Source organism: Nicotiana sylvestris, chromosome 12, assembly GCF_000393655.2.
Source record: "Nicotiana sylvestris chromosome 12, ASM39365v2, whole genome shotgun sequence".
NCBI classification, from domain to species: Eukaryota; Viridiplantae; Streptophyta; class Magnoliopsida; order Solanales; family Solanaceae; genus Nicotiana; species Nicotiana sylvestris.
In genome coordinates, this window is record NC_091068.1 from 130,483,985 (window position 1) to 130,510,334 (window position 26,350).

The window sequence follows — 26,350 nt, forward strand, 5'->3', positions numbered from 1 at the left end:
AAATAGAAATGATTGTGTAACGTTTCTTTTAAATATCATTTATTGCTCATAATTGCCTCATTAAGACAGAGACATTATATCTTCTCCTAGAATCAACTATAAAAGGGGAAAGACTCAACATCTGTAAGGACACGAAATACTATTGAGATCTTACTGAAATACAAAGCTATTTACTGCTTTACCATCATTCTCAAAAATATTTTATTTTCGTCTCCTGATTATCAGTAATCCGAATTTCTTTCTAGCTTTGACCAAAGACTCAGATTTTTGGTTAAACAATGATGAAACAAACTAAGATAGATAGGTTCAAATAGTAAGTGAAAGCATAATGAGAAAGAGAAATAAGGTAACTCACTCAAAGCTTTCATTCTTTGCTGTAAACGATTGAACTTACACCTAATATTAGACTCCAAAATATCACATACTCTTCTGCTACTTTGCCCAGTGCAACAAGATTCCTCTTCAAATGGGTCCCTAAGTTTTTGGCTACTCAGAAAGTAACCTTCAATTGAAAACAATGAAGGGGACAACACGCTACAACCCTAAAACTACAAAGAAATGAAAGAAGACAAATAGACATTTGCATTTCTCCAGGTGAATTTTCTGGAGTGTGAACTTTGGAAAATGCTGGAACTAGGACTTTGGGGAGGGTAAAGTTGTCTCCTCGTCACCTATAGCTCATAGGTTCGAGCCGTGGAAGTAGCTACTAATGCTTGCATTAGGGTAGACTATCTACATTACTCCCCTTTGAGTGCGGTCCTTTCCCGGACCCTGCGTGTACGCGGGATGCCTTGTGTACCTGGCTGTCCTGTCCTTTTAGGACTCTGGGGAGGAGGGAGTACCTCCTCTAATGGAAAGAATTGAACCACGAGAAGAACTTCTATTCATTGAATATGGATCAACAAACACAACTACAACTGTAATATCATCATGGAAATGCCTTCTTACGCCTCGGTCAATCTTCTTCAGGTCTGAATATCGCATTTCTCTTTTCTTGGCTGCTACATGTAGAGCAGCTTCAATAAGTCTTCTAGCAATTCCCTGCTAAGAGTAAAGAGGAGTATATGTTCAGTATGTGGTAAAATCTGTTTCAAAATCTGTGCATTCAGTATATATTGGAATATTGAGATTGAACTTGTGCACTAAAGGGCAACCCGGTGCACTAAGCTTCCGCTATGCGCGGGGTTCCGGTAGCGCGGGGTTCCGGGAAGGGTGAGACCACAAGGGTCTATTATACGCGCTGCTTTACCCTGCATCTCTGCAAGAGTTTGTTTCTATGACTTGAACCTGTGACCTCTTGGTCACATAGCAGCAACTTTACTAGTTACGCCAAGGCTCCCTTCGAGATTGAACTTGTTCACTGTGGTTTGAATTGTAACTTCTTGGCTAATCACCAGATAAATCAAAAGTGCTAAACATAAATGTCATTATTAGATATTGAAAAGCTTACATTTCTAGGATGATTGTGGACAATATCAACAGCCTCCTGGTTGCTAAGATGATCCCATAGACCATCTGAAGCAAATATGACGAATTGATCCTTGGAACTGAGTCTGTGAACGGATATTGATGGCTCCGCGCTGAGGATTGGTTTCGGGAAAGGTTCTGGCAACCTAAATCTTGCCAATAATGGTGCTTGGTTAAACTCTGACTTCTTAAGATAGGCATCACCAATTGACCTTGAAACCTGTAAAGAATATCTATATATATTAGGAACATCACCATTAATTAAACGCCGTTGAAGCTCGAACCACATATATATTTTCTTAACAGGACACATAACATAAGAAAGCATATAAAACATACAACAATTACCTGTATGAGACCTTTCACACGCCAAACTTTGTGTTTGAGAACCACAATTCGTGAATCCTGAGGATGCAACGAGCGAAGCTCGTCTCTCACAGACTCGATACTAGCATTGTGTTCTGTTGACAGTTGAATAGCTGTTATACTCTTTGTAGCTTTATCTACTCTACCTAGTACTGCACGTGAATCTCCTACATTCGCGATATACAGTAGTCCACTGCATATTATGCCCGCCAAACAGCATGATCCTACTGATGCAATCTGTGGCTTCTCATTCCACTGTCGCTTTACAAGTGACAGATATTCCTCTTCAGTTGTCAAGAAAGCTCTCCTTATGGCATCAGCAGAAATTTCTTGATGCTCGGAAGCAAATTCTGATAATCAGAATGAGATGCAGTTAAATTGAAGAACTAATAGTGTTTATTGTACATTATATACATTAGCTTAAGACTTCCGTAAGAAAGTGAATTTTAGGTCTGAATCACAAATACGTTTGGAGGATAATATGTAATGATTAGCAAAGCTCTAGACTCTGGGGCAGTGTATTATAACCTTCTTAGACTTCATGATAAAATCAATTTAACTTACAGAACTTTCGTTTTTCCATTTCTTGGTTCAAACAGCTAGTTGAATTATTTCTTCATTTCATCCATTTACTCATCCAATTCACAGTCACAAAGGGCCGGAAGCAGGGGCGGATCCACCCTTATGGGTGGGGTGGTGTTGCTGGGTAAAATTATCATATATTTATGTATAAAAAAATTTAAACTAGGTTAAATATATGATCCTGCCACCCCCATACGCAAACTAGATAAATGTGCCATGGCTGGTAAACTTTTTTGAAAGCTTTTCTCGTGTGTAAAATCCAAGTTCGAATTTATCTTGAACCTTGTCTAACTTTCCCTTTTTGTTGTGTTTTTTATTTTTTTTCTCCCAGTCATTTTCCTTTTTGGTTACCTCTCAGTTTCCTATTTGTCGTTTATTATTTTTATTTTTTTCCTCTATTCTATTACTTTATCTATGATATTTAGCAAGAACACTTAAAAAGAGCCTCCAAAATTTAAATTTTTTATAATATAAGCATTTCTTTTAATCTCAAATCTTTTAGTTTTCTTCTTTCAAAATCAAAAAACTTGGTCTTGATATTTAGATTGAGATCAAAATTAATCTATAATTGTTTTTATTATAACATACAAATTTGTGTTATTCTATTACTGTTAAATACAATTTAAATCTCTTTAGTCATAAATTATGATGAATATTTCGCAAGCATTAGATTTATGATTTTAAGTTTTGACATCTTGCAGTTTATCTAATTATGAATTTACTTATGGGGTATAATTTATCTATTGAAGATGTTTTTAGTTTTATTTTTCTTATTCTGATCGGTGGAGTTCTCTTATTAAAGATTTTATTTTACTTGTGCAAATTTATTTTTAGCATACAAGAAAATGTAGTTTCCTAGTGAAAATATTGATTTTACTTGTATTATATAAAAGTGTGATTCCTTCTTTAAAATGTTAATTATATTTGTTTCTTAATTTCTGAGATGTAATTTTCATACGACAATAATAACATATATACCCAATGAAATTTCATAAGTAGGGTCTGGAAAATTGATATATTTTTATATTTGCAAATAAAGTACTTATTAAATTACCCAAATTACCTAAAAAAGACAAACGTTCCGAACAAACTATATATTAGTAGTTATTATAAGGTATACATTAAAGGAAATTTTGACACCCGCCACCTTTAAATCCTAGATCCGCCTCTAGGCCCGGAAGGACTTCTAGTCTATTAGCGCTCCCTAGAGTAGTAGGGAAAATGAAAATCTAAGAAAATCAAGAAATGAAACATTGATAATTTGCTAGATTATTACAACAACAACAAGCCTAGTGTTTGCCCAAAAGTGGGGTCTGGAAAGGGTAGTGTGTATGTAGATCTTACCCCTACCTTTAAGAAAAACAGAGAGGCTGTTTCTGATAGACTCTCGGCTCAAGATAATTTGCTAGATTATTGATACAAAAAAAAAAAATCCAAATACCAAACCGGGCTTCTTTATACTCCCAACAACTAGAAGAAGCTCGTGGGAAGGTCAAAGAAAGAACTTGTTCTTCTAATAATTCCGAGCCTGAACTTTTCTATAAAAAGTGTGTATAGTACTTTTCCGTTTTCGATCTAAAGAAGTTACATATTGGAGACATAAACTAATTAGCATCTTTTTTTGATTCAAATCAACCAATTCACACATTTCATTCATAAACCAATTCACATAATAAAGCATCATGCATTCAAATAATAATAGCATTACGTACTCTTGAGATTGGAGAACAGAGTTTTGTTTATAAACCGCGATGTCTCTGGTCCTCCATGTCCATCGTAAACTCCTATAAATGTTCCATGAGGTCCTGATTTCAAAGAACTTAACGGCCCTGATTCGAGCTGACTCCGATCCTCCATCAAATTATTGGCTTGTATCACTGCCATGGAAAATTCTCCATTTATATGAACTCCAAGATCCTTATACCACATCAATCCATCAAACCTCCCATTCGCATCTCCTCCTCGCCCGCTACCATCACCCTTTACAGAAGGTCTCCAGCACAACGTAACCATTTTTTTCTCATGCAATTACTATACATGAATATGGTGTTTATCCAAATGGTCTAGTATTCTTCAATTTATATATTTGTCGAGAGGATTCATATAGCTGACTCCAACTCAGTTCTTAACGTTCCATATTCGCAAGTACTAAAGGCCTAGAGACCATGAATATGTAGCAAAACTCCAAAGAAAGGAAATAAAAAAACAAATTTGTATGGGCAGAATTGAAGCAATAGTTGTGTCCCAAGACAAGAAAGTAATGTAGATTTTATGTGAGTTCAGAGAATATGGAGGTGTTCTGGTCTTGATTCTTGAATACTATGAACCTATGTACAAACTCTGTGGTCCTTTTATCAATGTGCCAATTTTCAACTACAGCCTTAGCTGTAAAAACCCATAACAGATGTGATGGTGACAGAGTTTGTTGTTGAAATCAGAAAGATCAAAAGAGGTTATGGGCAACAAAAACAAAACTGAGTTTTGGAAGTTTTGTCCAAATGATCTTTTTTTGGTAATTTGGTGTCAGATGAGATCTCAGATTGTTTGAAGACAATCTTTCTTGTGTCTGAATAATACATAGTGAACCTCCACATTTCTCTCTATTTCAGTTCCTATCTATGTTTCTTGGTTGTTATAATTTTGACAATTGAGTTAATTATGGTTGTGGTCATAGGCTCTCTAGAGCCTTCTATCACAAGGCTAAAGTTTCATTTTCTTAACTTTATTACCTTATTACATAAAGTTACTCTGATGTTGATGATTTAGACTTACTTTTGAAATTATAATTTGAAGATAATGTTCTAATTGGTATACTAATTCAGATTGTGTATATGTTTATAAAATTTTGTTAGTTCGTGTAATAGGTGCCTTTGCTGAATGAAACTTTTTAAAATTAAAATTGTTAGATTCTTAGCTAAGATTAGCAATGTTTCAATAATGATTTTCAATCGAAAAGATAACTAGAAAAGATCCACTATAAAATAACTTAGCATCTCAAAAATTTAGAAGAATAAACCTCAAATAAAAATCTATATGAAACTTTATTAGGAAAAAATTTAAGGACTCTTATTAAAATTTAGCTTTAGGTCACCAATTTTATAGAGCCACACAAAATGTTTGGTGTGTTGGTAAGGTAGAAGTCATTTTCCAAGAAAATATTTTCCATGAGGAAGTTATTTTACTTACTATTATCTTTAACTTTTAATTTGATATCACTTGCTCCAACCAATATTTAGGTGCATTATTATCAATTTTTAATACTAAAATTTTTCATCAAAACACTATCCAATTTGTTAATATTAGTATTATTTTTCTTTAGTACATAAATACATTTTTTTCAAAAATTATTTTTTAATTACCAACCAAATATAACAATTATTACTTTAATATTTTCACCAGTAGGACAGAGCCTTGGCCTTTCAATTGGGATAGAAAGTTCATCACCAAATTATGTTCTTTATTGCGAGAATATTACATGGCAGCAGTGAACTCCTCAGTTTGCTTGAACATAATATAATATCATCAGGGTTGATACTTAATTATCTATAGTTCTATACATCCATCTCTACAATAAACCTCAACCACCTCAAATCTTGATTAACTTACATGCTTAACAACTAGAATGTTACTCCAATGTGGTAAAATGGGGCATAATTAGAATTCTAATGTCAACTAGGCATCTACTAATTAAGCCATAAATGAACTGTCATATAAATTAGCCAACTTTAATCATACTTCTTCTCTCCATCTGAGTCTGAAGTTTCTCTTTAGCATGCCTTAATGCATCAAGAACTTCTCTCACAGTAGTATCAAGAACAACTGGATCAATGGTATCCTTTGGCAAATCCACAGGAACTAATGCCAAAGAATAATCAACATTCTCCTCTTGCTGACGTGTTTCATCTTCTCCATTTTTCCCTTGCTCTTTGAGTGAAAATTTTAAGCTACAACAATAATAGATTAAAAGTTAGACCAGCTTTGGTGATATTACATAGTAGAGTAATAAAGAACTGAACATATTTAAAGGGGCAGTCTGGTGCGCAAATCATCCCGCGTTCATGCAGGTTCGGAGAAGTGCTGCACCTCAAGGGGTGTGATATAGATAGCATACCCTAGTGCAAGCATTAGTGACTGTTTCTACGGCACGAATTCGTGACCTATAGGTCAGATTGAGACAATTTTACCGTTGCTCCAAAGCACCCCTTCCAAGAACTGGACATGTTTAAATTGCACTTTCTTTTGTGTAAGATTTTCAATGTTGAATTTACATACCTATTCACATCTGAATTTGAGATTTGAAGCTCACTTGATTTTCCAAGATCTTGTTCAACCTTAGAATGACTGTGATCATCTTTGATAAAAATAGTCATTTGTGTGGCATTTTGCTCCAAATTGATTGAGTTTTCTTGAGAAATTCTCTTCTCAATTAGCTCCTTTTTCTCACATTGTTGGGATATGAGCTCTTGAGAATGATACTCAAGATTTTCAGAGCTACATTTTCTACTACCAATTGACTCTACAAACTCACTGACAATAGAGCCTGTAAATTGGGATTTTTGTCCTTCATCTTCAGAGAGTTTGGTGTTGCTAACAGTTGTGGATGTTACAGATGAAATTTCACTTTTATCCAATAAGCTAGAGTGCTCTGATTCATCTGAAACATAAGATATATTCAATGCCTCGAGCTTCTTTATAAAAAAATTGAGCTTCTTCTCAGCTTTGTTTCTTGATCTAGTCTCTTCTCTCAACTTATTCTCCAGCACAATCAGCTGAAATTTCAAAGATTTAAGGAGTCACACTTCTAGTGGAATTTTTTTTTAGGAACTTTATTAAAATGGGAAACAGTACAATTCCCTTATAACTAACCCAATCTAATCAGGGCGGATTTAGGGGGGGTTAGGAAGGGAGTTCGCTGAAAATTATACTGTGCATCAAAATCTGTTTTGTCCCTCTATATAGTATTATATTTTAAATCCTCTTGACACAATCTAAAAGCATAGATCACTGGTTAAGGGGATTCAAAACCTTGGTGAGTTCACTAGTTCAATTTTCATTGGTCACAATCTTTTATAATATTTTAACTTTTTCTTTTTTGGAGCTCTTAACGAAAATTCTGTTTTCGCTACTTAATCTGATAATACGAAAACACCAGAACTAGAGCACAAATGTTGATAGCATCTTCACTCAAAAACAAGCTGAGATGGAAAAGAAAAATAAACCTTGTTTCCAAAAAGCTCAGCATCCTCTTTTGCTTTTCTTGAAGCTGCCCTCTCTGCAAGCAATCTTCCTCTTAGACATTCCACTGTCCTCAAACCATCTTCTTTTTCCATTTTCTTCTCGCTAAAAAAGGAAAAAAAGAAAAGCACTCATGTCATAAAATGTGTCCGAAAACAGAAACAGTAAGAATATTTAGACAAACACATTAAAAGAAGAAGGTGTTGGTAAGATCAAAGAAAATACCTCCATTTTCTATCTGCATTTCCTTCAGATATCATATTCTATTTTTTCTCTTTGGACCTTTAATCAGAGGGTAATAGTTAAGATAGTCAGAGTCTGATAGATGAGTGCTAGTATTATTGAGAACCAGTAAGGGATTTATAAGAACTACTACTTAGCAGTAAAAGAATTGAAAACTTTTTAAATATTATATACACAGTACTAGTTAACATTTGCAGAGTAGATTTTGCAGAGTCCTTGTTTATGCAGAAAAACAAATATGCTGTTTGAATTATTACTTGGTAGTATTATTATTAGAAAACGCTCCAAGAGCCAGAGACATGCATAATTTTGGACTGTTGCCCCACCATAACTGCGCTTTCTGTTACTTCACTTCAAAGTTGCAGCTGTCCTAATGCCAGTGTACACTTTAAGTTCTCATTAATGCAATATTAATTTCCAATACTCAAAAAAAAGAAAAAGTTAGTAAATATCTTGCAAAAGTTTCTAACCATCTAAGTGGGCATTTGAACATATGAATTATGAAATTTCGAAAAAAAAGTGAATATTTTTTCAAGTGAAAATAATATTTAAAAATTAGAAATGTGTTTGGATATTAATGTAATTTGGAGCTATTTTTGAATATTTTGGGGGATTTAAAGTGAATTTTGAAAAATAGTGTAGAGTTTCTCAAATTTCCATTTTTTTTTTTGAAATTTAACTTGAAATGATATTTGAAATTTTCGTGGCAAATACTGAATTCGAAAAAAGTGAAATTTTTTCCAAGAAAGTGAAATTTTTATGGCGAAACGGGCCTTAAGTTGTATTCGTGAGGACTAATAACTGCATATCTCCAATGTTATTTATGACTAAGATCCATTTACATTGGGAAAAATTTGATATGTTAACTAGTCACTACTTACTACCTTGTTTTATAGTTTGATTTGTACCCAATCATTTCTTGTTGATCTAAGATGTAGTCATCATTTTATCTTTTTAACTTTGAGTTAGTGAGATGCTAATCTGAGCTTCTGGCATCTGGCTAGATTATAGTCACGTGATTTAGCCTGCATTTGTCCGTAGCGCAACCGTCCAAACCGCAGTGTGTCTCTCTTTATCTCATGGCTTCACTCATTGCTCGTGTTGTTTAGGCACGGAAACTTCAACTCTCTGACAAGAAGAGGACAAAACCCCCAGTCCCTACTAACGTACATGTAGCGTACTAACCACTTTTAAAATCATTTCTTACCTAACAACTTGTTTCCATCGTTGTTAGTTGTTCTAGTGTATTGTATTGTTACTACTCTCTCCGTTCCAATTTATGTGAACCTGTTTGATTGGGCACGAAATTTAAAAAAAAATAAAAGATTTTTGGAATTTGTGGTCCTAAACAAGTCAAAAGGGGCCCAAAGTATTTGTGTGGTTATAAAAGCTTCTCATTAAGGGTAGAATTGTAAATTTAAGCTAAATTGTTTCCAAATTTAGAAAAGGGTCATTCTTTTGGAACGGACCAAAAAGGAAAGAGGTTCACATAAACTGGAACGGAGGGAGTATAAATATAATATTTGTTTTGATTGTCACTTAAATTTTATTGTATCGTATTATTAAATTTGTTGTTATGTAACCATGAAAAATATTAATTTATGGAACAACCAATTTGATGAGATCACGTTGTTCAGTGGTGAAGCCAGAAATTTTCTCAAGAGTGTTCAAACTTAAAATAAGTAAAAAATATTCCGACAATGGGTGTTCAATATATGTTATATACCTTTAAAACCTAATATTTTACTTATATACGCAATGTAATTTTGCGATAAAGGGTGGTCAATTGACTTTGACCACCCTAATCAAAGTGTGACTTCGCCCATGGCGTTGTTATCTTATTTTCTCTCTCTCTTATATTGTCCTTTTTTATTATTAAATATTCCTATTTTATTATTTACCCGACTTTTTATATAATAATACTACCTCGTACCTTACTTTTTATATATAATATTGCAAGTTTATTCTTCATATTATTGGTGTGTTTACCTCAAAAAATGTGAGTAACAATTAAAGATAATTTGCGGTTTTAAAAATATGTGATTTATTTCAATACTAGTGAATATATAAGTAATATTAGGTTTAAGTAAGAAGAATTGATGAACCAAACCAGTGTTGTTGGAGCAGCGGGGATGTCACGACCCGGATTTCCCACCATCGGGTGTCGTGATGGTGCCTACTATCGGAGCTAGGCAAGCCAAATATTTAAAACACCTTTCCTGCTTTCTTTCAAACAATATAATAAACGAGACAAAATTTAAGCGGAAGACTTTAAATCTAAAGCAACTGAAAACCAAAAGTGCGGAAGTTTAATACACATCACTACCCAAGGTCTGGTGTCACTAGCTCACGGACTACTACAGAATACTACAAACAATGTCTGAAAGGAAATACATCATGTTTGTCTGATACAAGATGAACAAACGAAAAACATGGAAAGGGACTTCGGCCTGCGAACGCCAGCTAGGCTACCTCGAGAGTCCCTGGACTGAAGATAGCTTCCCAGAAGTCCTACTGCTGTGGTCCGTAAGCTGCTCCCTGATCTGTGCACAAAAATGCACAGAGTGTAGCATCAGCACAACCGATCCCATGTGCTGGTAAGTGCCTGGCCTAACCCCGGCGAAGTAGTGACGAGGCTAGACAGGACCTACCACAATTAACCTGTACAGATATATATACAAGTGCAAGAAAACAATAACAAGATAATACAAAGTAAAGCTAGGAGGGGACATGCTATCGGGGAGTAACAGATAAAAATGAAATATCGGAAATAAACAGAAGAAACTCTGGTTCCCATGATATATATATATATATATATATATATATAGTGAACGACGTGCCACACGATCCCATAATATTATATATAAGTGGACGGCGTGCCACACGATCCCATAATATCATATATAAGTGGACGACATGCCACACGATCCCATAATATATATAAGTAGACGGCGTGTCACACCATCCCATAATATCATATATAAGTGGACGGCGTGCCACACGATCCCATAATATAATTAGAAACATCTGATTTTGTAAGGAGAGTCCCATTAAGGGAAATCAACAACATATCACTCTAACCCGGCAAGGGTACAACTAACAGCCCAAAATATCCCGATAAGGGAGAGTATGTATATCGGTCTACACATCCCGGCAATGGAGTAATCACAACACATTCTCTTTTTAAATCCCTTCTTCCTCGACTAACGCATTCATGTTCGAGCTAACGCTCCAAAAGTACACCAATCACAATTTTACCTCAACCGTTCACATTATATGAAACTCATCAAATAAATAAGGAGATTGTGTCACGTTATTCGAATTTAAAAGCAATTAAGACTCACAGTCATGCTAGACTCCGGTGCATAGATAACCGTTACCATGCCTATACACCGTACTCCACATTAGCAAGTAGCAAATAACATTCTAATCCTATTCCCTCAAGCCAAAGTTAGAACAAACACTTACCTCGAATGCTCCAAACTCAACTCACGCTTCTAGTATAGCTTTACCTCTTGATTCCACCACTAATACGCTCGAATCTAGTCATAAGTTACTTAATCACATTAATAATTACTAAATGAATCACTCTCCATGAATGAAAATAAATTTTACAAGGTTTTTCCCAAATGGTCAAAACACCCCCGGACCCACGTGGTAGAAACTCGAGGTTCGGACCAAAATCCGGTTACCCATTCTCCCACGAATCCAAATATATGATTTGTTTTGAAATCGGACCTCAAATTGAGGTCCAACTTCTCAATTTGTAGAAAACCTAGGTTCTACCCAAAACACCCAATTTCCCCCATGAAAATCTTTGATTTGAATTTGAAATCATGTTAAAAGATGTCAAGGAATAAAGAAATTAAGTTAGAAATCACTTACCAATCGTTTTGGCGAAGAAAAGTTGTTTGGAAAATCGCCTCTTAGGTTTTGGGTTTTTGAAAAGTGGAAAAATGACTGAAATTCCCGAATTTATATATTTTTGCTGGGGGCTGGCGCTGACCACGCAGAAATGCACCGCGGCCGTGTGGCTGCCAGCGCGGACCGCGCGGAAATGTACCGCGGCCGCACCGAGGGAGGGAAGAAGTGGGCTCTCTGAACCCACCCAGCGCGGACCGCACTGATTTGGTGCGCGGCCGCGCTGGTCGACCTGGCTACCGACCCTCTGAACTCCCACCACACGGATCGGACAGAAAAGCACCGCGGCCACGTGGCTGCCAGCACGGACCGCGCGGAATCGGCCGCGCTGGGCCTGCAACACCTGAATCTGCATTTTTTTTAAGTCTAAGAACTCCCGGGCCCCACTCAAAACTCACCCGAGCCCTCGGGGCTCCAAACCAAACATACATATGATCTTAAAAACATCTTACGGTCTCATTTGTGCGATCAAATCGCCAAAATAACATCGTATGCATAGAATCAAGCCTCAAAACACATGATTTTCTTTCAACTTTCATAAAACTCAAATTCCCCATTTTAAGTCCAAAACACATCATATGACGTCCGTTTTTAGCCAAACTTTATAGATAGTGCTTAAAACATATTTCAGACTCGTACCGGGCATCAGAACCAAAATACGAGCCCGATACCACAGTTTTCTGATCAATTTCCTTCTTCATTTTCCTTAATTAATTTCAGAAAACAATTTCACACAAAAATTCATTTCTCGGGCTTGGGACCTCGGAATTTAATTCCGGGCACACGCCCAAATCCCATATTTTTCTACGGACCCTCCGGGACCGTCGAATCACAGGTCCGGATCCATTTACCCAAAATGTTGACCGAAGTCAATATTATGCATATTAATATCAAAATCCATCAAATGTTTCACATAATTCACATATTCTAACATAAAAACTTTTCGGCTACGCACCCGGACTGCGCACGCAAATCAAGGCAACTAAAAGCGAGGTTTTCAAGACCTCAGAAGCGTGGAACAAGGAATAACTACGGTGATGACCCTTTGGGTCGTCATAGGGGACCTCGAGCTCGATAATCTCGGGGGGCTCGAGGTGAGTTAAGAACCAAGAAAGTATGAACAATAAAGTAAAAATAATAAAGCTGAAGAACAATTGTTGAGCATGGTAAACGAAAAAAGCATAGTAGAATATTCTATTGTAGTGAATGAGATATCTTTTACAAAGATTGGGATACCCTTTATATAGAAGGGAAAACCCTAATATGGTACATTTTCAAGTATGGTCAAGAATTCTATTGGTACAATATTATAACAACTTCCGTTCTACAGGCGGGCCCCTGACTTCGACTTGAAATTGTAACAACCTCTGTTCTACAGGCGGGCTCCTGACTTCATCAACTTAAAATTTAACAACCTCCATTCTACAGATGGGCTCCTGACTTCTTCAACTTAAAATATAACAACCTCCATTCTACAGGCGGGCTCCTGACTTCAACTACTTCTTAAAAATATAGCACCTCCATTCTCGAGGCGGGTTCCTGACTTCAACTTAAAATTATAACAACCTCCATTCTCCAGGCGGGCTCCTGACTTCAACTACAACTCAAAATGTAATACCTTCATTCTCCAGGCGGGCTCCTGACTTCAACTATTTCTTAAAGACATAACACCTCCATTCTCCAGGCGGGCTCCTGACTTCAACAACTTCTTAAAAATATAATACCTCCATTCTCCAGGCGGGCTCCTGACTTCAATAAACAATTTAGAGATAATACCTCCATTTTCCAGGTGGGCTCCTAACTTCGACAATTTCTTAAAAACATAACATCTCCATTCTCCAGGCGGGCTCCTGACTTCAATCTTCTCAAGAAATATTACACCTCCATTTTTCAGGCGGGCTCCTGACTTCAATTATGACTTAAAATGTAACACCTCCATTCTCCAAGCAGGTTCCTGACTTCAACTTCTTCTTAAAAAATGCATTTTATTGCTGTTGCTCCTTCCTACCTCCTAGACCATTTCCTTCTAACTTGAAATTATCTTCTTTCAAAACTGCTTCCCTCAAAACTGGTGTTTCATTCCTCTGAAAACTGTTGGGGATAACACCGGTGGTTTATTCACAAATATGTTATTTTCCTCCTTCAAAGACTACTTCCTTTAAAGCTGGTGCTTTCTTTCCACTGGAACTACTTCCCTTAAGACTTGTGTTATCTTCCTTCCGAAACTGCTTCCTTTAAAACTTGTTCGGCCTTCTTCCGAAAACTGCTGGGGATACCATTTTTCCCAAAACTTGTGTTATCTTGCTTCTTCCCCAAGTGGGTACCGGACTTCCAGAAAATTTTCAAAATGAAAGGAAATTTTCTGCCCCAGTTTGACAATCTTTCTTGTATCATGATGTCTTTTCATCATCTATAACATTTCATGTGGATATTTATAGGTCGCGAGCTAAAGTATGGTAGAGCGGCAAAGTTTTACGAAAACATGAGTAAGGATGAGGAAAGGCAAGTGAAAAGGTGACGAGAATTGATAACTCCTCGGGCTTAAGTCCATGAAAACAAGAGAGATAATGGTTTCTCTAAGTTATTGAAAGTTCAGTATAGCCTGAATGAACTCAAATGAATCTAAGATTAATAGCATTTAGAAAGAATAAAATACTGACCTAGTAATAAAATGAGGGTATAATTGTGACAGATAAAGGGTGACGTTTGGGCCTTCGTTTGAATAATGATTTGAAAAAAAGAAAATAGAAGAAGAAAAGGAGAAAAGATTTCGCTGGCGGCACAAAATTAGGATACCCCCATAAGGTGAATCACATTGAGACACTATGAAATATGATTATGGAAATCACTTCAAATATTCCTCAGTGCAACGTAAATTCTAGCGGTAATGTATTATGTAAGAAGTTTCAAGTCTTCAAGTAGAGGATTATAGATCAACTTTGAGGCGAATCAACAATGGTCAGATACAAGTTACAAAGTATGACATGAGATTAGGCCATGATTCTCAAGACGAACGGTAATGAAGGTGCATTGAAGGACTGAGATTTATACCTAAAGGATTGACAACAAAAGTAACTGGGAGCTTGGTAAGCATACCTCAGTAAAGATAGATTGAAGTAAAAATTATGGTATAGTATAACCCATGTAAATGTTGTAAAGTCATATGAATGGATAACCAGATCTATGAAATAAGATATAACAATATTCGTAAATTCAACAAAGTATCGAGCAAAGAACTTCAGTATACTTATAGACGCCCTGAGGGACATCTCACCAAGCTCTATATATGTTCACAAAGTGAGGCCTAAAGATTGGCTAAAGGTTGGAGGAGAAAGAAGAGAAGAGATGCATAGGCGCACTTATAAAGTCAGAGTCATACGACCTACATGATAAAAAGGTTGCAATAGTTACAAGATTGGAAGGATTCCGACCACAAGTCATGATGTGAGAAAGAGGCCCAAAGGGGGAAATGCCCTGGCATTTGGAATTCTTCACAGAATAGTTACATAGATGGCAAGGAGAGTACTAAATCATTCGGAAGACATACGTTGTGAAAATGATAAGTGCATCAGTCAACATTCGAGGACAAATGCTCCAAAAGGGGGAATGATGTTACATCCCACATTTTCGTACGTTAAAGTTTCGTCGTAAGTTAACTGAGGAATTTAGGCTTCAAAAGGGCAACAACATCATCTCCAGTCCCGAGGTGATAGTCGACCTCAAAGGTTCCTCTCAAGAAGAAAAGTAAGCACTTCAAGCTCCGTCCATAAGGGCTCGACAACAGGACATCGCCTAAATATGGGTAATCCCTCCTCAGGGACCTATCTACAATGCCTTGAAAGGTTATCTACATCAAGTTCAAAGTAAATCTCTAGGTACCTGAAGCTAACTTTCACTTAGAGGCCACTCTAAAAAATTTCAAGGTTCGATGCGCTATCTTTATGTGACTCGAGGGTCCCGATGATCCGTGTCTATCGGACCATTTCAGGCTTGGTCAGAGGAACAACAGTGGGCACGAAAAGGAGACATTTCTATCAACCAAAGATCGGAAATAATACTCGTATCCAAGTTATATACTCGCAACTTTCCTTCAACTTGCTTGTACTATAGATTTCTTTATGTTATTCTGGAACGTCAAGCGATACATCACATCGTCTCCAACTCTTGTCTACTCTCTTAACTAGATCTCTCAGTACTTAGAAATCATAGGTTGGAAGACATGCCACTATCATTCCCGGTTATTGGATCCCCGTGCTTATAGCCTTCTATCCGAAGTATGGACTATTCACGATCTTCTGCTTTTAGGTATCTCGTACGTTGTTCACCTTTACCTTACTTACCTTAAAATCTCGCATCGTATCTTCTATCTCTTTCCTGACCTCCCTTCCACCTAGGTGTAATTCACATCCATAACTTGAAGCTCTATTATAGTACTCGCACCTCTGGTACATACACAATCCGATGGAAGCTTCGTACTGACTTCATATGAGGCTGGTACTTCTTCTAACTGGCTTCCTTGTAGAGCTATTATAGATTATGGTTGTTGTGTTATTTCTCTTGAACATCTGATATTAAGAGTGATTCTGTCATGTTCTCAAGCATAACTTCTATAATTTTTCTAGGTCTAATAATCAGACTTCTGATTTACTTGGGTGATATAATTCTTTAGTTTCCTCTTCCTTTTGATCAGCCTTTACGTAGGCTTAAGCTATCTTTCGATTGTGGCTCATGGTATCAGTTATTACCTTAGCCTTTCATGGGCGTTATGGAATATCCATGATATAATCTTCTAACAATTCAATCCTTTGTCTATGCTCTATGCTCAATTCTTTCTTTTAACTTATACCGGAGCCTTCTGTGGTTGTATGATTGTCAACAAATATGTTGCCTGGATAATGCTCCAAAATCTTTAGTGTATCCATAATGTACTAACTCTGGATCATTGATCGAATAATTCTTCCGTTCCATCTTAGTTTTCTTTCAACGTAAGCTATTACTTTTCCTGGTCTTTCTGTCCCTTGTTGCGTCCATACTTAGCTTATCCTAGTGCCCACACTTGCTAGAGTTTTCATATAACTCATATGATCTCGAATATTACTTTTAATTTTTACTTCCCGTTCATTAGCCACAATAGGTGCCACTTTCCTTTGGAACGCTTACAATGTTGTTGCGAGATTGTTGTTACACGACCATTTCCTCTTTAGGTCGTTGTGCCTAGGTTGAAGCCTTCTTCCTTATTTCCTGAGCTAGTCTTTCATCGTAGTACTTAAGGAAGACCCTCTGACTCTTGTAAAGTTATGAGCCGATTACATCGTATACTCGACAGACCTTCTGATGTCCTTCCTTGCCTATACTTATCCGTAGTTACTTATCTCCACACCCCTGTGCTTGTATGGTTGTTTCTGAACTGATATTTTGACTGCCTTCCCAGTGGCACTTTCTTTTATCCCCGTAACACTCATACGATACCTTTAACTACCCCGACTCTTGTTTGAATATATCTCAAGTATTATAATGATATTCTTTGAGGCTGAATTCTCCATGTTGGGTTCTACTATGTTTATCTTACACGATCTGATGACTCGTCTGTAACCTCCTGTTTAACCATAACTGGGATCTTCCTGACTAATTACTAACTACTCATTGGCCCATTCTCATATCAATATTCCTCATAATCTTTCTTGGGTTATTTCCTTTGTCTTAACTTACGTCTCGCACTGGCTCCTTATTTATTAATACTAGCTCGGGCAGGAACCTTTACTCCCTCTCTTTGACGTTGTGCTTGCACAATATTCTTGAATCGTAGAATATCTATAAGATTTGAATAAGTTCCATCCCATTCCTCTTTCATTTATCACATTCTTCCTTTACCATTCCATAGTCACTAGAACCACTTAATTCTAAATTAATGCCACATCACTCCATATTCCCTCCTTTAGGGGTATACTAAGATTTAGTACGATGATATACCTATAGATGTTTTACCTCTTCATCTTTGGCGTCTTTTCACATCATCTATGACCCTTACTCACCTTGCGGTAATCCTTATGTACCAAGGATAACAAAATTCCTTACTCACAATGGTGACACTTAGTGTAACTGGCACATACATTCCCTTAAGCTTAACTTTGCTCACATTGCTTGCTTTAGGGAAGCGTCTTCCTGAATGACCTTTCTCTGAATTTCTCATGAATCTTCTTTTGTTGTCCATTCTATTATTGCCGGAACACAATCTGAAATTCTCATGATGCTAACTATTATCAATTCACTCAGTCCCTAGTTCATGTTTAGTTTATCTTGTTCACCAATCCATATTGATTTCTATTAATCTGGGGTCTAACTTTTCCTTCTGTTAGTCACGTTAGAGCTGCGAACTTATTTCTCGAAATGAGGATATAACTTTATGGCCTATATTATTTTATTGTCTCAAGGCCTGTCATCTTTCGGCTTTTTTCCTTCACTTGACTATAGACTCTGTAATACTGTCATCTTTTTGACCTACCGTTGTCATCCATGTATCATATCTTACTAGTAATGCTTCATTAGATCTCTTCTTATATCCTGCTAACATTTTTGTCTATCACTTTATTCTGAAAACTTCAACAAGATATTCTTTTGATTTTAGCTCCCCTTTGCTCCATCCACTGGCTCTTCGAATTGCCTAACATTCTTTCTTTACTGGGGACGGGAGCCACACTAAGGTAATATTTATTCCTTCAAAGCTTCCAGTGCTCATATCTAGCTTTACTATTTTACGGTGCACCATCAAGGTGTCTCACGGGGAGATCTATTAGCGCATTTACACTATCCTTCGGAAATGTCAACTAACGCAAACAATCCAACCATAATTTTGGGTTACTTTAACCCCAGCCGGATCTTGATATTCATCCTTCTCTTATACTACTTTTGTTAGCCCTCATAGGGCATAAATGAGATGGGTACGATCAATCGTACATACCTCTATTACTGTTGAATATAACACAAAAGGCTTATATTCCCCTGCCTGAATTATAAACACTGTAAACCTTCATTAACTGGGCACCTCGCACTCTTCTTCATCTTGATTTTTTTTGCTTGTTCAAACTTGTATTTAGCTTTTGAATCTCTCATTATCTTTCACCATTAAGGTGGGTAGGTATTCTTGCCTCAAGACTCCTTATCAAGAGGCTTACACCTTTTAGTACGCACATGATCCGCTGAAGACCTCACATTTACTTATCATAACCATGATGCAAAGTCGAGTTTCCTTTGACTCAACTCTTCCATAGCCATATCTTTTACCAACCGTCTTTCTGGATGTAGGTATTGTCTTATTATGAACAAAATAGGAGTTAGAAACTTGAATTCTTACAACTGAGCTCTACCACACGATCTAGAGTAAGAAGAAAGAGTGACAATCCTAAATGCCCTGTAGCCTCCTACTTATAAGTGTGGTGCACGATACACCCATAAACAAGACTCTACTAGACACGGCTTGTAGACTCCCTAGGACAGAACTGCTCTGATACCACTTTTGTCACGACCCAAACCAATGGGCCGCGACGGGCACCCGGTACCTTACTCAACTGAGTACCAACGTAATGTATCTTTTTTTATTTCATTATCATATACACGTGACATACGGGCCTAATAGGCCAACATGATTATTTATAAACTCCAAAGATATGCCGACAAGGCCGTACAATCTTTCACGTACATGACATATGTCTACAAGCCTCTAAGAGTACATAAATGTCATAAAGGTCGGGACAGAGCCCCGCCATACCAAACAATACACGACTAAATCATACAAGCCAAACAAGCAACTCCGAAGCAAATGGAGTGCACCAACATCTTCCGCTGAGCTGATAGCCTACTTGGAGGGATCTCGACCTGTCTATCGGGACCTACGGGCATGAAACGCAGCGTCCCCAGGCAAAAGGGATGTCATTACAAAAAATGTACCGAGTATGTAAGGAACATAAATAAGTACATAATAGACATGGAAGAAATATAGAGTACTTAACTCAACCTGTAAGTCTGAATAACTCTATAAATCATGAAATACTTTTAGCGTCATGCATATGTGTATGAACGCCATGTCGTGCATAGGTACATGTCGCATTACATCATCATCCTCTGAGGGCATCCCATCGTATCATATTGGCTACTGTGTGCAAAATCATCAACGTATACCGACTGATCAGGTGGTGGTGCGTATATAATGCCATAACCTTTCCCATATACATATACATATACATATACATATACATATATACATATATATATATATATATATATATATATATATATATATATATATATATATATATATATATATATATATATATATATATATATATATATATATATATATATATATATATATATATATATATATATATATATATATATATATATATATATATATATATATATATATATATATATATAACGCCGTTTGAATCGTATTTCAGTCACTGTGGGCAACATCATCATCATATACCAGCTGATCAGGTGGTGGTGCGTATATAACATTGTAACCTTTTCCCATATCTCATATACATATATACACGTATATAACACCATCTGGTCATGGGTCAATGCACATGTATAAATGAGTGAAATGCATGAAAATACATAATAATCTCGATATTCCTTCCGGATAAACTTTTCCAACTGTGTATTATTCTGATACCCATTAACAGAAGATAATAATAATTCTCATGGGGAATCAAGAATATAGACACCCCTACTATTTCTATGAATAGAGTAATTTATAGAAAACTGTGTATTTGCTTGTTTCTTCAGTATAATTTGGATCATGCCAAAAGTAAGAAGGGATAACCTTAACATACCTGAGCCGATTATCTTGACACTCCCTCTAACACGCGTCAATTGCGACAACACATAACGGCGGGTCGAAGTAGGGAAAAATCCGTATGATATTCTTGAGAAAGATTGCACCGTATTCCCTTAGAATCGCAAAATTCCGTTGTTATTACATAGTATAACTTTGTATGAAATTCTTGTTGGAGAAAAATCACGCTGCCATCACTTGTAGGAGTTTGCTGGAGCACTTCACTTTGCTATGAATATAAATTTATCTCTTTTTGTGAATTTTATCCTAACTTCATATGAATTTTGTGGAATTTTAGAAGTCTTTCAAGACTTTGTTGAAGTTGAACGTTATCCTTTTCCATCTCTTTGTGAATTTGAGACATTTTTGTTACAATGGACCCCACTTTACAAGGTGACTAAGCCATAAGGACTCCTCCAATCTTGCCACCCTAGCAAATGAACTTAAGAGTCATTAAATTGTCTCTATCTTGCTGCCAAGTCTTCACAAATCACATGTGAATTTGTCCCCCTAATAATTATCCAAATACTTATCCACCAAAAATTCAATTTATAAGATAATCTCCTACTTAAAATCCATAATTACCTAATTATCCATATAATTAGAAATTATCTCAAATTACTTAAAATACTACTCACTTTTAACACATTTTGCACATCTTACTATTATGGTCATGTGATACCTTGTATGGCACTAGTCCATAAATATCGGATATTATAGCTCGAACCGTATTTTATCTCAAAATGTCAAACTTCGAAGAAATTCATTTTCTTCAATTTGCTTACCCTCTCACCTTTACAAATTTACTTATCACTTGTTTGAAATAGCATAGTGCTTATAATCTCAAAATAATCTTATTCTCGAACTTACGTCAGTTAACTTACGACGAAACTTTAACGTACGAAAATGTAGGATGTAACAGTGCTTCGCGAACGCGAGGCTTTGACCGCGTTCGCGAAGAAGGATTTCAGGCCTGGGTAGAAGGTTTAAAAGGTCGTCTTGTCCACGAATGTGGGGTTTATTTCTTCTATTGTTGGTCATTTTTGGAGCTATTTGAAGAAGATTGAAGAGGGATTCAAGGGGAATCACTTGGAGGTAAGGATTTTGGACTTAAAACTCAATTCTATTGTGAAATCTACCTAATAAATCATAGAATCTAAGCTTAAAATTGAGGAATTAGGGCTTGAGATTATTAGACATTAAAATGAGAATTTGAGGGGGCCATTTGGACTCCGATTTCAGTGTTCTTGGTATGTATGGACTCATGGGAGGATAAGGATTCCGTTGATGTGATTTTTATCGAGTTTCGAGACGTGGGCCTGGGGGTCTAGTATGGCCAATTTCAGGATTTTTGGTATTGTTTGATTGTTTTCTCTTGGGCTTCGTTCCCTTAGCATATTTTGATGTCGTGATTCTGATTTTGGATAGATTCGACGCGAGTGGAAACCGATTCGAGAGGCAAAGGCATCGTGGAGTAGCATTTTCACCGGTTTGAGGTAAGTAACCATTGTAAATCTGGAACTGAGGGTACAAAACCCCAGTATTTGACTTGTTTTGATAAATGCGGTGACGAGCGTGTGGGCGTGCACCGGTAGGGATTGTGACTTGGTTCGTACCGTAGCGACTATTGAGCAGCGTATTTGATTTGAAACCTTATAATATTCCGTACTTTAGTCATTTATACTGTATTTGGGTTGTACGGCATGTTTGGGGCCTTGTGCCGACCTGTTGAGACCCTTATGGGCATTTTTACTATTTTTCCTCACTTTACTTGTTGAAAGAATATCCTCAGTCATGTTGTACATGTTTAAATGTTTAAAAATTGGTTTTATCACTCCACTTCTAATTGTGAGGATTGTTTGGGTTGGGTTCCCTAATTTCTATTGTTGTGTCCGAGAGGCTGTGAGGTTAATGACTAAGAGAGGTTGAGAACCTAATAGTGAGGATATTATAAGTATAAATTATGGATCGGGCTGCACGCTACAGTGATACTTATATGGATTGGGCTGCACGCCGCAACAATATATATATTGGATTGGGCTGCACGCCGCAGCGATATATATATTGGATGGGGCTGCACGCCGCAGCGATATGACGATTGGGCTGTAGGAGCCCCTCCGGAGTCTGTACACCCCCAGTGAGCGTAGTTGACTATAAATTACGGATCGGGATGCATGCCGCAACGGTTACTATGATTTATATTACTATAAGATATTAATGAGCCTGAGTGCTGAGAGTGAGTACTGAATGACGAGAGTGAGTCACGAGTGACTGAGAGGTTGCCGAGAGGCCATATTCTGAGTGATACCTTGCCCGAGGGGCGCAGTTATGATATTTTCATTGATTTCACTCTTCTTTTAAAAATAGCCTATGTTGGAAAATTGCTAAGTATATGATTTCAAGTGTTTTAAACTGAAATTGATGATTTACGATGGAACTGGTTTTTAAACTGTGAAGTTAACCTGTTATCCTGTTGTTTATTCAGTTATATGATTTTTAACTGCTCGTCACTGCTTTCAAACCTTATTTACTTTAGTTACTTACTGAGTTGGCGTACTCATGTTACTCCCTGCACCTTGTGTGTAGGTCTAGGTGCCCGAGTGGCAGAGTGAGGGTCCTCAGCTGATCCAGAGGTTGCCAGAGATTTCAAGGTAGTTGCATGGCATCCGCAGCCCTGTTTTCTCCTTCTTATCTATTTTTTCCGCATTTTTCTAGACTTTTGTTGTATCAGACAGTCAGTTATGTAGTAGAGGCTCTAGACTCATGACACCAGATATTTGGGGCTGTGTAGTTCATGTTTATTTGACTTTCGCTTATATTTTGTTGTTTTTAAACACTTATCATGGAAATTTGGTATTTAAACCTGTGTTAGAAAATTGTTTCATAAAAGGCTTGCCTAGTAATGTGATAGGCGCCATCACGACTGGGTATTTGGGGTCGTGACAAGTTGGTATCAGGGCCTAGGTTACATAGGTCTCACGAGTCATGAGCCGGTTTAGTAGAGTCTCCCGGATCGGTACGAAGACATCTGTATTTATCCTCGAGATGCTGTAGAACATTTAGGAAAAACTTCATATTCTTGAAATTCTTGTCGTGCGAATCTGTTGATCAGAATACTAAACTTCTGTTATTCCATTCTCTCACAGATGGTGAGGACACGTGCTACCGGGCAGGATGGACGACCGCCAGTACCACTAGTTGGGGCCACCAGAGGCCGAGGACGCGTTTGAGGCCGTGGTAGGGGCAGAGCAGCTAGGGCAACACCTACAGATCCACCAGTTGCCCCAGTTCAGGATCAGGTCCCAGTTGTGGACACTACAACAACACCAGCTCAGGCATCAGCTGTGCCCATTGTGATTTAGGGCCTTCAAGAGGCTTTAGCTCAGATTTTATCAATGTGCACCGATTTGGTTCAGGCAGTTTCAGTTACTACAGCCGCAGCTACTTCTCAGGCCGGGGGAGTCACCCAGACTCCCGTTGCTCGAATACTTGAGCAAGTTGTGCAGGGACTCCATACACCAGGGGCACCTCCAGCTCAGGAGTATGTGGTACCAGTTATGCCGGACGACGAGCAACATCGACTAGAGAGGTTTGGTATACTCAAGCCTCTGACTTTTAGCGGTGCAAAGGGAGAGGATGCCCAGGGGTTCTTGGATAAGTGACAGAGGATGCTTCGTACACCGGGTATTCTAGAGACCAGTGGTGTGGCTTTTACCACCTTTCAGTTTTTTGGGGCTGCCTTCACTTGGTGGGAGGCGGATGAGAGGCGTAGGCCTATTGGTGCAGCACCCCTTACTTGGGAGCAGTTCTCTGTTCTCTTTCTGGAGAAGTATATGCCACAGTCTCGCCGAGAGGAGCTGCGCATGCAGTTCGAGCTGTTGCATCAGGGAGAGATGACTGTGACGCAGTATGAGATGGGGTTCTCTAAGTTATCTCGTCATGCGGTCTAGTTGGTTTCGACTGATAGAGAGAGGATTATGAGGTTTGTTGATAGTCTCACATATTAGCTTCGGATTCTCATGACTAGGGAGAGGGTGACAGGTGCTACTTTCAAGGAGGTTGTTGACATCGCCCGTGAGATTGAGTCGGTTCGCCGCCAGGAGCAAGAGGAGAGGGAGGCCAAGAGGCCTCGGGGATCTGGTAGCCTTAGTAGTGCTCCTTCGAGGGGTCAGTTCCAACAAGGCAGAGGTCGTCCATTCAGACAGGCTCATTCAGCTTGCCCAGGTTATCAGGGGCATCATCGGGTCATGGTTCTCATAGTTCTCATCAAGGCCACTCATCACTCAGTGCCCTTCCAGCCCAGAGTTCGTCCCGTGCTCCATCAGTGCAGGGTTCTTCCATGCTAGGTCCTTCTACTGGTCATTCCGGTGCCAGGGGTTCCCTTCAGTCCCCATCTCCATCACCGGGGAGTTGTTATGAGTGTGGAAAGTTTGGGCATATGAGGAGGCAGTGTCCTCATCTTCATGATGGTCAGTCTCAGTAGAGGGGTCAGCCCTCGACTTCTACTCCAATTACTTTACCACCCGCCCAGCCAGGTAGGGGTGGAGTCAGTCAGTTAGGGGTCTCTCTAGAGGGGGAGATCGATCCGGTGGTGGTCATGCTCGTTTCTATGCCCTCCCAGGTAGACCAGATGTTGTTGCTTCAGATGTCGTGATTTCAAGTATTGTTTCAGTCAGCCACAGAGATGCCTCTGTATTATTTGATCCATGTTCCATCTTTTCTTATGTGTCATCATACTTTGACCGTTATCTAGATACGCCCCGTGAGTTTCTTGTTTCACCTATTCATGTATCTACTCTAGTGGGCGATACTGTTATTGTAGACCGTGTGTACTGGTCGTGTGTGGTGACTATTGGGGGTCTGGAGACTCGAGTGGATCTTTCATTATTGTGTATGATGGATTTTGATATCATTTTGGGCATGGACTGGTTATCTCCGTGTCGTGCTATTCTGGACTGTCATGCCAAGACAGTCACATTGGCTATACCGGGTATGCCACGGATTGAGTGGCGAGGATTGACTGATTATATTCCCAGTAGAGTCATCTCATTCTTGAAGGCCCAGCCAGCGTATGGTTGGGAAGGGATGTCTTTCGTATCTAGCCTTTGTAAGGAAAGTCGGAGTTGAGACTCCCAGTATTGATTCTGTCCCAGTTGTGAGGGATTTTCCCGATGTGTTTCCTGCAGACCTATCGGGCATGCCACCGGACAAGGATATTGATTTTGGTATTGACCTGGTGCCGGGCACTCAGCCCATTTCTATTCCGTTGTATCGTATGGCACCATCGGAGTTGAAGGAGGTAAAGGAGCAGCTTCAGGAACTCCTCGATAAGGGGTTCATTTGGCCTAATATGTCACCTAGGGGTGCGCCGGTTCTATTTGTGAAGAAGAAGGATGACACTATGAGAATGTGCATTGACTATAGACAATTAAACAACGTAACAATTAAGAACAAGTATCATTTGCCTCGCATTGATGATTTATTCACCAGCTTCAGGGAGCGAGAGGTTTCTCCAAGATTGATCTCCGTTCAGGTTATCACCAGTTGAAGATCAGGGACTCAGATATTCTTAAGACAGCTTTCAGGATCCGATATAGTCATTATGAGTTCTTGGTGATGTCATTTGGGCTGACCAATGCCCCAGCAGCGTTCATGTATTTGATGAATAGCATGTTCCGACCTTATCTCGATTCAATT

The 26,350-nt window shown here is 38.1% G+C and overlaps 2 protein-coding genes across 2 annotated transcripts; both read right to left on the bottom strand.

The window, feature by feature from the left end:
* Positions 1–342: 342 nt before the first annotated feature.
* Positions 343–5,027, bottom strand: LOC104220370 (probable protein phosphatase 2C 38). The gene is made up of 4 exons (XM_009771227.2): positions 4,128–5,027; positions 1,816–2,183; positions 1,451–1,687; positions 343–1,041 (listed from the first exon to the last, which is right to left on the bottom strand). The coding sequence occupies exons 1-4, from the start codon at positions 4,426–4,428 to the stop codon at positions 817–819; spliced, it is 1,131 nt and encodes a 376-aa protein (XP_009769529.1). The 5' UTR covers positions 4,429–5,027; the 3' UTR covers positions 343–816.
* Positions 5,028–5,851: 824 nt separating this feature from the next.
* LOC104220371 (uncharacterized) lies at positions 5,852–8,236 on the bottom strand. Its single transcript, XM_009771229.2, has 5 exons — positions 8,151–8,236; positions 7,876–7,932; positions 7,635–7,755; positions 6,688–7,184; positions 5,852–6,359 (listed from the first exon to the last, which is right to left on the bottom strand). Exons 2-5 carry the CDS (start codon positions 7,908–7,910, stop codon positions 6,131–6,133), a joined length of 882 nt encoding a protein of 293 aa, XP_009769531.1. The 5' UTR covers positions 7,911–7,932; positions 8,151–8,236; the 3' UTR covers positions 5,852–6,130.
* Positions 8,237–26,350: the final 18,114 nt, after the last annotated feature.